Consider the following 15,540-nt stretch of genomic DNA (forward strand, 5'->3'; position numbering starts at 1 on the left):
GGTCAGAAATTATTGAATACTGTTAAAAGTTCATCCACAGTACTTACCTCAGCAACCACCAGCAATCTTGAATTCCACTGGGGGACAATATATTGGCTTAGTTATTGCCTCTTATTTGAGAGGGGCCCTAAGCTAAACATATTAAGAAATGTTTTGACCCAAAGATTTGGATCAGTGCAGGTTTAATTCACAATAGTTCTTTCATTTCAGAAAGTATCTTATTTCCTTCTCTTGGTAAAGCAGGAGGAGCACACCTGACTAAAAGCCTACCAAACAGTATCAGTAACCTCAGCTGTTAACAATTACTGTCTCGGGACTGCAGATCACTGCAGAAATAAATATCAGAGGCTGTTTTTTCTAAACGATTGGACAGCTTATGGTTGTTAATAATATATCTATCTCTGTAATGTGAGTTGAGGCTTACAGATAAGAGTTTCAAATGTACCTCACTGAGTAAAGTGCAACAAACCTGTTCATATCAGTATGTTGACCTAGTGCCAGGCCACCCCATCTTCATTCCTACTGTAGAGCCTGACTCAGTATGCTGAGATCTGCTTGTGAGACAGACCTGACAACGTGTCTGCACAGACCACAGAACTATACTAGCTAAACTGGCAGTGCAAAAGGGCTGAAACTAGAGTCAACACTATCAGCAGAGGGCCACAAGGAAAAAGTGTTGCAAGGATATATTAATTATCTTGAAAAGCAAGCATTACAAATTTAGAGTCAAACATTTAAGGAGGGATATGCATATTAGGGTATAAAACTCACAGACACAGAGGTTAGCTCTGGTAATTAAAAGCTTTTCTTATACACAAGACAGGCCAACATGTTACCCAGTGCCAGAACTGAGCTTCTGCCTTGCCCATACTCTGCAGGCAGTAGAGACACAGTGCACATGGGTAAACAGAGAGCATCTTTCCAGTCTTGTCCCATCACAATAGGATGTAATGGTTATTCAGAATAGTGCATTTTTCAGGCAAGCACCCATGCTCTCTGCTTTATGCAAATAGAAGAACATGGAGAATGTATTTGCTATTTGGAAGTGAGAAGAATATTGCACATAAGAAGAAATTTTTAGCTACAAAGAGTAGTGTGAAAAAAAGTTTAAATGTACTCACTGTAAGCCTGGTTTTTAAGTTTAAAGAGCTGCTACTGTTCTTCTATTAATGTAATTTTTGAAATTATCTCACAGTCCTGAAATACTGAAAGGATTTATTTTTTTTACTAATCTTAAAGTATAGATGAATTCACTAATATAATTATTCATTTCAGAAAGTTAATTCTCTACTCAAAGGAGTAGGTGCTGTAATTTTGGTGCCTCATAAAGTATTCTTTATAGATAATAAAGTAGTTTTAATTGTCAAATCTGCATTAGCATAGTTTTGGCAGATGAAGAATACTTTGATCTGTGCATAATTACAAATTGTTGCCTTGGCATGGTAGGCAAGGCTGGCATTTCTGCAGCTAGAAACTCCCTGTCAAACATGCCTTTGTAAATGCGGGTTCTGGAAAGGTGAAAACTTACTGCTTAAGACTTTCAAAGGCACTGGTGACTTAAGGTGTCTGAATGTTTCCAGTGTGCCACTTAATGGGACCTGTGTTTCAGGATTTCCAACACTGCTGTAAATAAAGTACCCACAGTCAAATGCCCAAAGCAATACACCTGCAGTCACTAGACAACTGACAGCAGAACGAAGCAATTCTAAATCAAAAAGTTTAATTTAGTTGCTGAACAGTAGTCATAAAATTGATGAATGAAAAAAAAATTACTTTGAAACATATAGCCTCAATTGAAGGAGACTCCCAGGTCACTTAGGACTAACTCTGAAAGGAATCAGAGTTTCTGCACGAGAGGGAAACAGCAACATGACACCAGCACTGTCTGACTCCCTCAAGGACAGCAAGTCAGTGAAGACTGTGAGACAACCATCTCCAATGAAGTATGTCATGCTCATCAAATTCATTCATACATCATCAAAACACTGGGATAGACCAAGGCACAGGCACGTGATGGGGAAAGCATATTTCAAACTTCCTAGGTTTCAACAATGCCACAATCAAAATCAATTTGGTGCCTTACATAGGTGTGTTGTGCTGATTTCTGGACATGTTCAATGGTATGTCCTTTAGCACATACAGTGAATTTTGCACAAACTTCAGAATACCATGTAGAAGCCAGTCTGGAAGGCTGTGAACCAGATACAGCAATAATTCAATTGTGCTGTTATCCAGACATAAATCAAACCCCCTGCATCCTGCTGAGACAGCAAGACCTGAGCTTTTTCAGAATTCCTACAAGGTAAAAAAAAAAAAAAAAAAAAAAAGCCTTGACAATGTAGTTGATGTGGTACTCAAAGGAAAGCTTGAAGTTGTAGATGAAACCAAGATTACAAGGGGATTGGAAAGTAAATAAAAATCCCATCAAACAGAACCATGCATGGAAGAGGGTTAGGAGGAACCTGCTGCTTAGCCAGTGACAACTAGCATAATTCAGTATCACAGGATGATCCGATTTACAAAGACACAACATGAGAGAAAATTCCTGTCCAACTCTCAGTAGCAGCAGGAGAAACAAGCATGAGGTACTAGTCGACAACTAAACACTGTTTGAATGAAAATAGCTACAGAATAAACAGAGAGCATTTTTATTTTGATTCTTGTCTAATTTAGGCTAGAGTTTAAAGGATGTAAAAGACAGAATCACAGAATACATCTGCTTGGAAGAGATCTCAAAGATCATCCAGTTCAACCATTGACCCAGCACTGAGGGGCCAACACTAAAACATGTCCCCAAACACCAGGTCCACACGCTGCTTAAACACCTCCAGGGACAGTGACTCCACCACTGCCTTGGATAGACAATTCCAATGTTAGATAACCCTCACTGTGAAGAAATGTTTCCTAACAACCAGCCTGAACCTCCCCTCTAGTCCTGTCACTTGACACCAAGGAGAAGAACCTGGACTCATCCTTCAGGTAGTTGTAGAGCACAATGAGGTCCCCCCTCAGCCTCCTCTTCTCCAGACGGAACAACCTACCTCAGATGCTCCTCATAGGTCATGTGGTCCAGGTCCTTCATGAGCCTTGCTGCCCTTCTCTGGACACACTCCAGCACCTCGATGTCCTTCTTGTAGTGAGGGGCCCAGAACTGAACACAATACTCAAGGTGTGGCCTCACCAGTGCTGAGTACAGGGGGATGATCACCTCCCTGTTCCTGCTGTCCACCGTGTTTCTACATGCCAATGAAATAAGATGCAAACGCTTGCAATGTCAGAATCTGTCACCTTAACCTATATGGAGCATGTATTTTTCTGCCTGAAGTATCTACCTAATCAGCGCCACTGATGTTTCTAGTTAGTGAAACGAAGCAATAGATAGATTTGACAGCATCTGCAGTAGACCTCACAGGCTCACTTAACTCAATCACTTGTCTTTCAGGAAAGCTCTTGAATAACCAGGCATATTTGAACCACCTTAAAATGCAATATAAACTAAAGACTTTTCATCAAGAGTAAAATCTTGCTCTTTTTGAGTAGAACTGAAATTTATGCCATAAAAACTTTGAAAGAAGTTGAGAAGTAAACAGCACTTCAAAAAAACTGTTTCAATACTTTATGCAGTGAATAATACACCAGAGAAGAAAACAGATTGTCAGGACTTTGGAAAGCCTTGTCCCATACGTTTGCATCACCAAAGGAACATAGGAGCCTTCTGAACAGTTACACATTGGTTTGGGATTCAGTGCAAGAAACCACTACCCTGAAACACGATCATATTGCAAGTTATCTTTGCCAAAACTCATACATTCAAGCAAAGGAAAAACATATTGGGTGTCTGGAAACACTGGAGGTAATTTTTCCCTACAGACCTGCTAGAGATTTTCACTATAATGAAAAACTTTGAGGCATTACTATAGAAGTAAGTCGGGAAACTGTTTCCCAGCCAAAATTACTTGGATCCCCTTTATACGCTAGAAAAAAACAACCCATTGAAATCATAAAAACTCTGTGGATTTACACCGTTAGCTTCCCATAAAGCCAGCTGTTGATACCCAATTATTTTAAATGCTTCACCATGATCCCTGCTCACTTTCTATGTGGGTCAGACAAGGCCCTAAAAGCAAAAGCAGACAGGCAAATTCACAGGCGCAAGAAGAGAAACAAGCAGAAATGAACTGATAGAAGAACCATTCACAGCAATTAGAGTTCCACAAGCACTTACACACTCCCTAGAAAAGAAAAATATGTTCCATTGGAGTACCTACCCTTGAATGTTCCTGCCTCCAGGAGTGCTGAGCAAAAGACATATTTACCCTGCAGAGTTTTGTGTAGCTATGTTGACACCATGAAGCAGAATATTTACCATGTGAAAGATTTAGCTAGTTCTTTGGCAGCTTGTTTTTTAATCAGAAAACACTTATTCCATAAAGGCAAAACATTCAGACATTTAACTGACATTTTTGGTGAGACACGCTTTAACTAATGATCAAAACTGTAAACTTGTGGAGAAAAACAGTGCACACCACCTCTTTTAGCATACATCATCTATTACAGCCATGGAATTAAATCAACAAGAGGGCCAAAGTATACTTTTTTAGAACAAACCAAAGATTTTCCAACTAGGACTAGAGAAAATATAGAAAACTCAGAACTTTTAACATAGGCTGGAAATTCTAGTTTGCAGTTCAAAGCTGTATCTTTGATTTGAGGCTATCCCACAGTCACTGTGGGTAAGTAACAAAGTAAGCAACACTGAAGAATACCAGGGACCTTAGCTACTTGTAAAATAAATCTCTCTGGATGTGCCTACATACTTTTTTGTAAAGATTTTTTTTCCCCTTTGTATGTTTACATGCACATAAGTCCAGGAGAGAAATGTATATTCTTCTAGGGATGCAACAATATTCAAAACAGGACATTTGAGAGGACACCATGACTGAACTAGCAGGAGGTAGATTCAATACTCATTCGTGGTCTTGCAGGGTGGGGAATTTTATCAACACTACAAAACGACACAGGATATAATATCCCTCTCTCTTCTCCCCGGGATTGTGTTCAAGCAGAATCAGGCAACTGGGAAAGACAGAGGAGACCTGTCCTTTTCTGGGTGTGTTTTATGTTTAATTGCCAAAGGCATGAAGCATTTTAAAAGGTTTGTCAATAAAATCCCTGTTTGGTTAACCCAAATCTCTTCAGATCTCTTGTTTCAGGCAGCCTTCTGCTCTTAACATCTGGGCAGGCAAAGCCTGCTGCACTGGGTAGCTTAATAGACCTAGATAAGGGTCCCCAGTATTTTCATTTCCCTCAGTAACTGCTTATCTCTGGCTAGTCTGATGATATGCAGCCTTTATGATATAGCGAGGCACATAATCATGTGGCAGACCACGCAGTCTGCCTGCATATTCACATTAAATCCAAAGCTTTCCATGACCTTTCCTCTTTTGTGGCTGGACCTACATCTGTCGTAGCTACACTTTGTAATTGATGGGGAAGGGGAAGAGGGAGAGATCAGCTTAAGATCACAGCCAATAGCTCCTCAGCACTGCACGTAGCCTGCTCCTTGCTGGCACCTTTGGGGCAGGGGGCTGGAGTGGGCAGGAGGCTGCTGAGCTGAATGGAGACCAGATGGCAGGCACCTGCCAGCTACTCCCAGAGCCTGGCATGCATGTTGCAAATGATCAAAACTCCTCCGAATCATGACGTGAGGCTCCATCCAAAATAAAGACCTTTTACTATCAGTCAAATTGCCCCATGACAAGATCTCCTTCATATGACCCTAACTAAAGAAAACCTGTAAAAATCATCTCTCAGCACACAGTTGTCTCCTCTGCACGCTGTTTTCTTCTAAGCCATGCTATCTACAACTGCAAATTACCACAAACTTCTCATAGTTCAATATCTGGAGTTTGTCTTGAACATTTGATATCCACTTCCTTTTTATTGCACCCAAATATGACATTGTACCATGCTGAGGTTTCCTGCCCCAATAACTCACAAAATACATGAGGACATTTCTCCTTTTTTCTCTTTCATTTTCATTTTTAGTTATTGCTCTGCAGCCAAATCACTGCCTTTTAGAAAGTGTTTAAGATTTAGTGCGTTTATGCTGAAAGTGTGACAGGGAATTTGCTGGGTTTCTGTAGCAACATGGACTGATTCTCCACTTCCTTTAAGGGCTACAGAGTATCATTGCCCTCTGCTTTTCTCAGTCTACCTGCCAGCTAATTTTCAGGCACTAGAAAAATCTTTTCTCTGTGCTTTTTAGTTTTCCTCCGCTTTTGCATCAAGTTCTGTGACAATGAACAAGGGTAGACCAGCTACAGAAATTTGTCTTCAAGCTTTTATTTTAACTGTCAAGACTCATGTTTGTTGCTTCATGTGCCAAAGACACGAGAAAGCAAAAGCCAGCAGTTTGTCAAAGCATGCTCACCAGGGATTTGAGTTCTGTTTCAGCTGTCGTCATGTCACCATATACACCTATTGATGTAACTTCTGATGTGCAGTAACAAATGGTAAACAATTCTTCTCTCAGAGCACACTTCTGCCTGTGGTGGTGTCAGTGTTTTTGATCAATAAACCACTGAGGCATCTTCCACCAGCAATACTGTTACAACTGTTGCTCAGGAACAACACGATTTATGCCCTATTTCCTTGTTTTCAGTGCTACATATGAGCTTTTCACTTATTCTCTCTTCAAGTAATATCTTTTCTAGCTTCCTATGCAGCTACTGCTCACTGTTTATCCACATCTCCAGTTCATGAAAAGGTTCACTGGTTTCTATTAGTATAAACTAGCTTTAATCAAAATAATAGGTCACTATCTGTATCACTCCAAGCAAGCTTCAGTTCTTTCTGTGGCACTGGCACGTAATTGAGCCATTTCTTCACATTAAGCCTGACACTTACTTCTTCTAATGTAATTTCCTGGGTTCACTGTGTCCTTTTGAACTTGTAGCGTCTGTATTTTTTAGTTATGATATTAGGTTTTGTGAGGCTGCTCCAGAGTCCAAGAATGGCACTTACAGTAACTGACTTCTGCCAGGACATCCAGTGCTTTACACACTTCCTTGTTTCTGATTCTCTTCTGCAAATTAAATCCAAACCAGAGATCTCCACCACTGTACATTGCCATCATCCATCTTCCTTGGGGAAACTACTGACTTTATGCAGTTTTTATCCAAGCTGATGCCGCTTCTAGTACTGGTAAATGATGTCCATACAGACCACAAGGTATTATGAGTAAAGCCTAAGCACTGCTGTCCCACACCAACAGTTTCCCTTTTCTCCTGACATCTCTCCAGATTCTTCTGTGAACTGACCTTCTCACATGAGTCTCCTCTTTGTGTGTTTTCTCAACCTTGACACACCAAAGCTCTTGCTCTAATTTCCACTTTATTAAAAATGCAAACGCAGACAAGTATGTGCTATTAGCAATGCATTTATAGACAGCTCTGGTTTTGCAAGGTCATGGTGTTTAAAGTCACTGCATGTGGGAATAGACTTTTTAAATGCTACCTTAGCAAATCAGTTTACAGAGTCCTTCTGTCAATTCTTTATTCAGGGTTTTCTCTACAAATGTGCAAATATTAACCTATTATGTTAGTAACACTATATGCACATCATTAGTGTTCTTTCCTGTATTGTCTTCGACCTCAAAACAACTCACTTGTCGCATTTATTAAATGTTCTCCTCGTGTTCCTGCTATATGCATTGAATGTTAAGGATACTTCAGCTTGCCTCTGCAAGATGCTGTGAAAACTGTTCGAGGGTCACATTCACCATCTTTTTTGGTGCCTCACCATGCTTTTTCGATGCATGCTTTTTCAATGCCCAGCCTTGCTTTTCTTCTGATGGTGCATCCAGCTGAATAAAATTCTAAATTCAATTCACACAGAAATAAAAATCAAAGTTTGAGAGGACTGAAAATTACTTTCATAAGTAATTTGGCAGCAGTTTTAGGTGGCGGAAAAAAACAATCAAGCTACAAACACTGGAACATTAGCAGTATTTCTAACACCACCTCTAGGTTCAAAATGCTGCATTACGTTATATTACACGGTGATGTTGGACACATTGTGAATGTCACAGTCAAACAGCAAAAAGCTAGGGCTATTCCCTTCACTGAATTTAATTCCCACATACGAAGAGTTCCCCTCCCACCTTGCTGGCACAGCACTCTTCACAGCTTTGCTGTAATGTCACTTTCTCAGTGGCACCTTTCAACCGAAGATATCAAAGCAAGCAACAGACACATGCTAATGACAGGCCGTTCTTAGAATACTTATAAGTTAAGAAATTATTATAACATCCAATTTATTGATGAGAAAACTGAATTAGAAATTTATTAAACTGAGTTGGAGTTTGATCAGAGGTCAGAGATGTCAGACTTCAGCCCCAAAGGGCTGGCTCCCAGCCCTGTGTGTTACTCACAGATAAGACATGCACACTTCCCAACAAAGGTCTCTGGTGCAGCTCAGTATTTTTGCACATGATGCCAGCACAGGCACAGGTAGATGAGATGAAGGTATTAACTCCCACGCCCCAGTACAATTCATTATATTACAGTTCTACCCTTATTACAACAAAGTGGCGTCATTAAAGCTAATCCTACAGAGCCTCACAGGAGTGTGTGACCAGAATGAAAGCAGCAGGGCACAGTTCATGAGCCACAAGAGAAGCACTTTATCGCAGCTTGCTTTCAGAATTAAAAGCCTCATTTTAAATAAAACAAAAAAACTTTTACTTTGATAAATGCTGCCTGCTTCAAAAAGATACTCTGTTCTCAAATCTCCCCAGCTAAATGCCACCACAGCTGTAAGGGCCAACCACGTGTGTAGTCAGCCCAGGAATGATCCAGACAAATAAAGAGCACAGCTTGAAACATTGACTTTTTCGTGATCAAAAGGATCTGGGAGACAACTGGACTGTTTGGATCAGGCAAAGGACAGGGCTTTTATTATTTTCAAAGAGCACCCCAGAGAATAGAGAAGCCCGTGTGGCCCTGGTGGCAGTGAGATGTTCTAACGCTTTCCTCATCCCACACAAGTTACTCAAAAGCTTTGCTTTGGGTCTTTTTAGGGTTCTTTTTTTTCCGTTTTTCTTTTTGTTTATGAACTTTAGCAGGAAATACAAGCAACTCTTTCATTAGCTTTTTAAATAGCATTCCCTGGCTAAGCCACCTCCCACACATGCCAAATAATAAATTGCAAATATTACCAAAGAAACATTGTCACATCAAAAACATCTTCATTATACCAGTACTAAGGAAATATGTGCTTTAATTACATCAAAATGCAATTTTGTTTTTCTGTGTGTTTTCATATTAATTCACTTCAGATATTTCATTCACTTTTTGAAGTGAAAAATATCAGAGAAATATCCCTTTCCATCCTGTTTTACCTAATTTCATTCACCACTTATGTTCAACTATATGTGCTGAAATAAAAAAATGTAACATGAGAAAATTATTCATGAAAAAAATTTAAAATGGTGAAATATTAACAGTATATCACCTTGTAAAGTTGTTCTTTTTAACAAAACTGAAGGGATTTGAGGATTTAAGTCACATAAAGCAGCATGATCTTCAGAAAGATCTCTTTCTAACAGCCATATATCCCAGTCTAAACAGAAAACAATCTGACACAGAGGTATGTAAGAGCTAAGCAATGTATTCCAAATAAATATGCTCTAGGAACATCATGAATTTTGCAATTTATTTTAATTCTAAACAGAAGTATTGTGGCAATAGTTGCAATCGCTTTGCTCTTGATTTCTGACACAGTAATCCAGAAGAACACAGAGTCCCACTTTGTTCCCAGTTGTTACCTATCCTATTGTCTTATAACCACATATACCATGAAATATTTTTACAGATGTCACATTAACATGATGGGATGGAGATCTTTTATTCAAAACCAAACCTGTTCTTTAGAACCAAAAGAGATCTTCTTTAATCCTCCTATCTCAAACCAGTTTGTTTTTCAGAGATGTGGCATTTTGATTACAATCAATTTGCTGAATAAAACTTTATAAAACCAAACTACTATAACCTCCCTTGTACAATAGATGGAACAATAGGGAGTGTAAAAACATATTGAAACTATAAAAAGTATATCCTTCTCGGCCTGTATGTTTTGATTTTTAAATAGCAGGCAGAAATTACTTTACTGATGTCATAGGATTACCTGTAAAAATTATGAAGTTAATATTTCTTAGTTCTTCCACCTGAATATAAAGCCACATGACATCATTGTCACTGCAGGCTAACCTGCTTTGTCTGCAAATGTAAATAAATGTGTGGGTGTATAAAGATCTCCAACTTGTTGCTAATATTGGAAACCTGCAGAAAAATTGCAGCCATTGACCATACTAGAAATTGCTGTCATAATACCTGCGATGTTATGCTTAAAAGCAGATCAGGATCTAATTTCACTGAAGAAAACAGCAAGACTCCCCTTTGACCTGGGCAGCAGTTGCGTCAATTCCTCCATGACATTATCTGGCATTTCTAACAGGATTCTGATTCTTGTTAAAACACATGGCTTCAAACTACATACTTCCAGTAATGCACTGATTCAAATATACATGAGGACTAGAATCACTCACTAAAAAATATGTCCCATGAAGCACATTCTATGAACATCTTCGTGCATTTATAGTTTTTCTTTATAGAAAGGTTCATTTTCCTCATTGTAAAGCTTATTCCCGCAAGACACTGGCTGGAAAGTGGTAGAGTAGTAAATGAAACAACACTGAACTTGTCTGCTTTATTGGAGGAGATAAAAACATAGTTACTGTGCCTGTGGTGTAAGGAAGAGTGTTTTAATAGCTACGAAACTTATTACTGCTGTTGTTTGAAGGATGTTTCTGAAATGGAATCTCCTTATCTGAAGCCTGAAACTCATTGTTTGATGGGATAAGCCCGAACAGAAAACACTCTGATGAAATATATGTTCATATTTTGAAGGTCTAGATCCATATTCTAAGGAATCTGAAACCTTTTCATTTCCTGGAGCCTGTTTTGGTTTTATTCAGAAACAACTCTCTCCTTTTCTTGCTCTTCCATCAAATACCACCATAGCTTATATATTTAGAGTCTAAGAGATGAGGAAGGAAAAGGACTTTTTTTGTTGTTGTTGTAAACATCACTGTGCAATACTTGTAGATTAAATCACAGGAAAAACATTCCAGAAGAAGATTACAATCTGATGCAGATGGGAAAAACAGCACAGCCAGGCAGGGTGAGGAATGTTATCAGAAACACTCATTTGTATCTCATAGTCAGAGTACAAACGTAGAAACACGTTTCCTTTAAATACACAAAAATCAGAATTATTTCTAAGATACAATAATGCTGGAAGACTCCACCAAAGAAGAAGAAACTGGTTTTGAGCAAATCAGGGACAGATTTTCCAAGCAGAGTACCCACCCCTGAATGCTTGAGAGGTTAAACACAAAACCTTTGGGAAGAGATAGAAGAGGAACATAAGGACTTGCACAGACAGGGGATAGGACAGGGGATAGTTCTCAGAAAGAATTTGGTGATGGAGTGGATAGAAGGGTAATGAAGACAGACATAATATGAAGGCTACAATTAAGAGGAGGTATGATAAAACAGGAATTTGAGGAAAATGAGATAGCTAAAGTGCTTTGGTTTGCCTGGTTGAATTTCACGGAGTCACAAGGCATTCAGTGTGATTTACTAACAGGCTGCTGAAGGCACTTGAATCTCAAAATCTCTCTCCCAATTTGTTATGAAATAATACCTGGCAGCAAACTATGAACAGTGCTCACATGTTTCCAATTAAATGTATGGACGCCACTCTTGAATTCAGTTATGTATATGTTACTTGATGTAAAGCTTCAACAGACACTGACCTGTAACGTACAAGTACAGAAAGCAAATGTGTGCACTGAAAAACTACAGGCAAGCATGACCTGTAAACACCATGCATAGTAAAAGACATTGTTTTAAAACTGGGTGTGTCAGCCTGACGGTATGATGGGTTTATATGCTCCAAATATTGAATACTGCAGTATTTCTTTCCCTCCCAAGTTTCCTTCAACACTTCCACACCAATATGGGCGAATCAGCCACAGATCTTCAGCTGGCACATATTGGCATAAATTCATTGACCTCAACCCAGCGCCTGAAGTCTGTTTTTCATCCCTGTACAATTTCCCACTTTACTTACCACTTGCTGAAGAGCCAGGAGAAAGAACCACCTTCTCATATAGCCACAGTTTCTGTTTCTCCTCTAATTAAGTCCTTATGGACTTTTTGATATCCAGGTAAAACTGATTATTACACAGAGCTTTTTTCAAGATGTCATACACACCTAATATTCCCCATGGCACTGGCAAATATATCCCTCTGCTTCCCCCTTACTGAAAGGTAAGAAATAAGCATAGGACACTCTCTTGGCTATAACATAAGACCACACTAGCAGTAGGTGAGACTGGAAGCCAGAAATACCTAGTTCCTTGCTCCCATTCACACATCAGAGCACATTATCACCTCAGGGAAAGGAAAATTTCTGTCTTAATGCATTAAGTAAAGGCTGAATCTAGTCCATTACATCAGGGAAAACATTTAAGGAAAAAGAGTACTGATTTGCCATACTAAGAATTATCTTTATGTAAAAATTCACAATTGCTAGCACTTCCCTTAGCTTTCAGTACCCAGTTTCTATGAATGTTCTTCTTTTCTCCAGATAAATATTGATAGTTTGTGGCTGTTTGTTTGGATCACAGCAGTACATTTTAGATGCAGGATTTAGGCTGGAGTCTGCTTCGGTTGTGTGCATGCCTAGAACTAATAACAGAGATTGGCCCTGGGAATAAACACACTTCTGAGCATACAAAACCTGCCAGATTTTGTTTGATTCCAAGTGTATTAGATAAAAATGTGAGTTCATATTAAACCTACCTTCTCTGCCCACAAGCTATAAGACAACTGAAAGAGTTTCAATAGTTTTGAAAGCATGATTTGGCCTGCTGAGTGTGTGCAAAATTGCTGCCTCTCACCATCAGAGCACTGTGCTACAAGACCTGAACAGCTTAGATAGCTTCTGACTAGGATTCTGATCTCAGCTCAGAGTCTTTGGGAGGAATCACTACTCTTTACTACTTTTCTTTCTGTTTTTATTTTTCAAAATAAAGGGCTGCAATTCATCATCATAAGAAACAGTGCCATTTCAAAGCTAAGGAAAACGACAGACCCCTTTGGTAACATGGTCTGCACATTCCTCACTGGTGACGCTACCTGAGAAGTGTGGACCTTCTAGCTAAGGAGAAGAGCGGAGTCCTTGAAGGCTTGCAGAGCAGTGAGAACCTGGGAGAGAGAGACTGCTCTATTGAAACCTGCAAGAGCACAGCAGCTGAATGAAAGCCTTTAGTGGGTAGACTGAAACCAGTGGATAGACGTCAGTGGACAGAGTGAACCCTGCTCAGTCCATATTCACTGCTTCAGGTTTGTCAGTGGGCTTTTTACTTTGAAAAAAACCACCCCCAAATGCAAGTAAAGGATAAAATAATGTCTAAAATTCAAGGTGGACTAATCACTTTAAATTTGCCTGAGACAAACAGTCACCAGAAATTAGGGCAACATTACATCATGGGAATACTGAAGGCAGATCAAAGTGATGAGATAGAAGTGTTTGTGTTTTCTAGGAGGCCTTTGTAGCCTCTCTGATAGAGAAAATCTCACCAGCAAGGTACAGTGTGGGTGAGTCAGGAGTGGCTGGCCAGGCTGTGGGCAGCTCAGCTAATGGGGTTAGCACAGGCATGGATGAGGCCTTGCAACACAGCATATCAGGCAATAGGGCTCTGGGGTCCCACAGTCCTTACCTGTGAGTAAGGAGATGTTACAGGAAATGAGAAATATCAGCTCAAGAAGTCATCAGAGATGAAGACTTCCAATTACTATTGGTACACTCCAGGAAGGCAGCGCTTGATTTTTCTGTAGTGTCCTATTACCTTGCTGCTGTCCTTTTCTCCTCTAATCAAGTACTGTTTGTGAATCATTTGACATATTACGAATGTCATTGGGTAAAGTCTAATATTGTATTGTTTTCATGTGAGGAGCCAAACTAGTGTTCATTAGTAATCCCTGGAACCTGAACCCAGTCCTTGTGGCTACCAATGCCACATCCACCTGCTTTCAGCACTTCTCAGCATCTGTCCCAGAAAGGGACAGTTCCATTATCAATACCCAAGAAAAAAATTTCTTCCTTAAGAGACAGCTTCTATGAACTTCAAAGGGATGGTATGGGTTTTCTTGGCTATCTCAGCTTTGCTTGTTACAGTATTGGGCTAGCATGATGGGTGCTTGACATTGGCGTGTTTATCCTCATACACAACTGTTCAATATCTATGAGCATTTTCCAGCCATGCATCCATACTACAGCTATAAAAACTCCTTGTTAATCTGAGTCATCATTTGAAAACATTAACTAAAAATAAATCTAGGATCCAATCTCAGTTAATTGAACTCTTAGGTATAGCAAAACCAATTCTTTTACAGCATAGAGCATTTATGTTTCTCTTTAAGTTGATATTGGAGTAGTTTATATGTTTACAATGGTGAATATTTTTTTTTCTAGTATCCTCAACAGTAAAACAAGCATTCTGATTAGATGACCTCAGCTACCTACAGCTCTCAAACACTGAATATACAGCAATATAGAATGATCCCTCAGAGGCTGAGCGTGACTTTAATTGCAAGTTCTGTATATTTGTCTGGATTCCTTTCTTGTGTAAATACAATTAATTCAGGGACATGCTTCTAAATGATGACAAGTTCTATTTAGGATGCTGTAAAACTCCTCCAACACTTTTGCTCTGGAGAATCTTAAAAATCACAGAAGGTTAAGATATTGTGATTAATAAACAAGCACCTTTAAAATGTACGACATTACAAGTATTGCTTCTTAATGACTGTATTTTTATGAAGGAAGATATATTCAGTAAATGCAGTAAATATTTATTCTTACCACAAGACTGCTGTCCAGAGATAGTCTTTTGCCAAACTCCCTTTTCTGTAGCTGTCTTTTTCTCTCCATGGCTGAGGTTGTTTTTCCTTTTGATCAACTAAAAATGTCAGATGGTTTCCAGCATAGCTGAAAAAAATTAAAAATATTAAATGCACATTTCAATATCCTACTTAACAGTTCCTGTCTTTCATCATTAACTTTGTAATAACCCAGCAGCTAATGACTTTGTGTCTACAGTAGGCTCCGTTCCAGGAAAAAATGTTCTGTGCCAAAAAGGCTGAACTCTCCAGACAGAAATATTGCCAATATGTTTGGGTCACTTCTCAAAGAATGAAAAAAAATCTGCTACCATTGTCTTTATCAATACACCTCATGTTTTCATAGCCTCTTTTGAACTGGGCTGGGAGCTAGATTTGCAGAGCCAATGAACTACCTGGGGCTGGGGACAGGGGGGTGGGAAGGGAAACAGTTCGCTTCGCATTAATTGTACTCTCCAGTAAGCCCTGCTTGTTGGAACATCTGTGCTACTACTATGATGGTACA

General features: G+C 39.3%; 1 protein-coding gene across 1 annotated transcript in view; it reads right to left on the reverse strand.

Annotated features, from left to right (window-relative positions):
• The window catches only part of NCKAP5 (NCK associated protein 5), a 362,638-nt gene extending 347,572 nt beyond the window's left edge, over positions 1–15,066 (reverse strand). The window contains exon 1 of the mRNA XM_054381294.1: positions 14,998–15,066. Coding sequence (XP_054237269.1) covers positions 14,998–15,066 — 69 coding nt within the window. The remainder of the gene's footprint in view (positions 1–14,997) is intronic.
• Between the last annotated feature and the right edge of the window lie 474 nt (positions 15,067–15,540).

The sequence above is a fragment of the Indicator indicator genome, chromosome 5, assembly GCF_027791375.1.
Source record: "Indicator indicator isolate 239-I01 chromosome 5, UM_Iind_1.1, whole genome shotgun sequence".
NCBI classification, from domain to species: Eukaryota; Metazoa; Chordata; class Aves; order Piciformes; family Indicatoridae; genus Indicator; species Indicator indicator.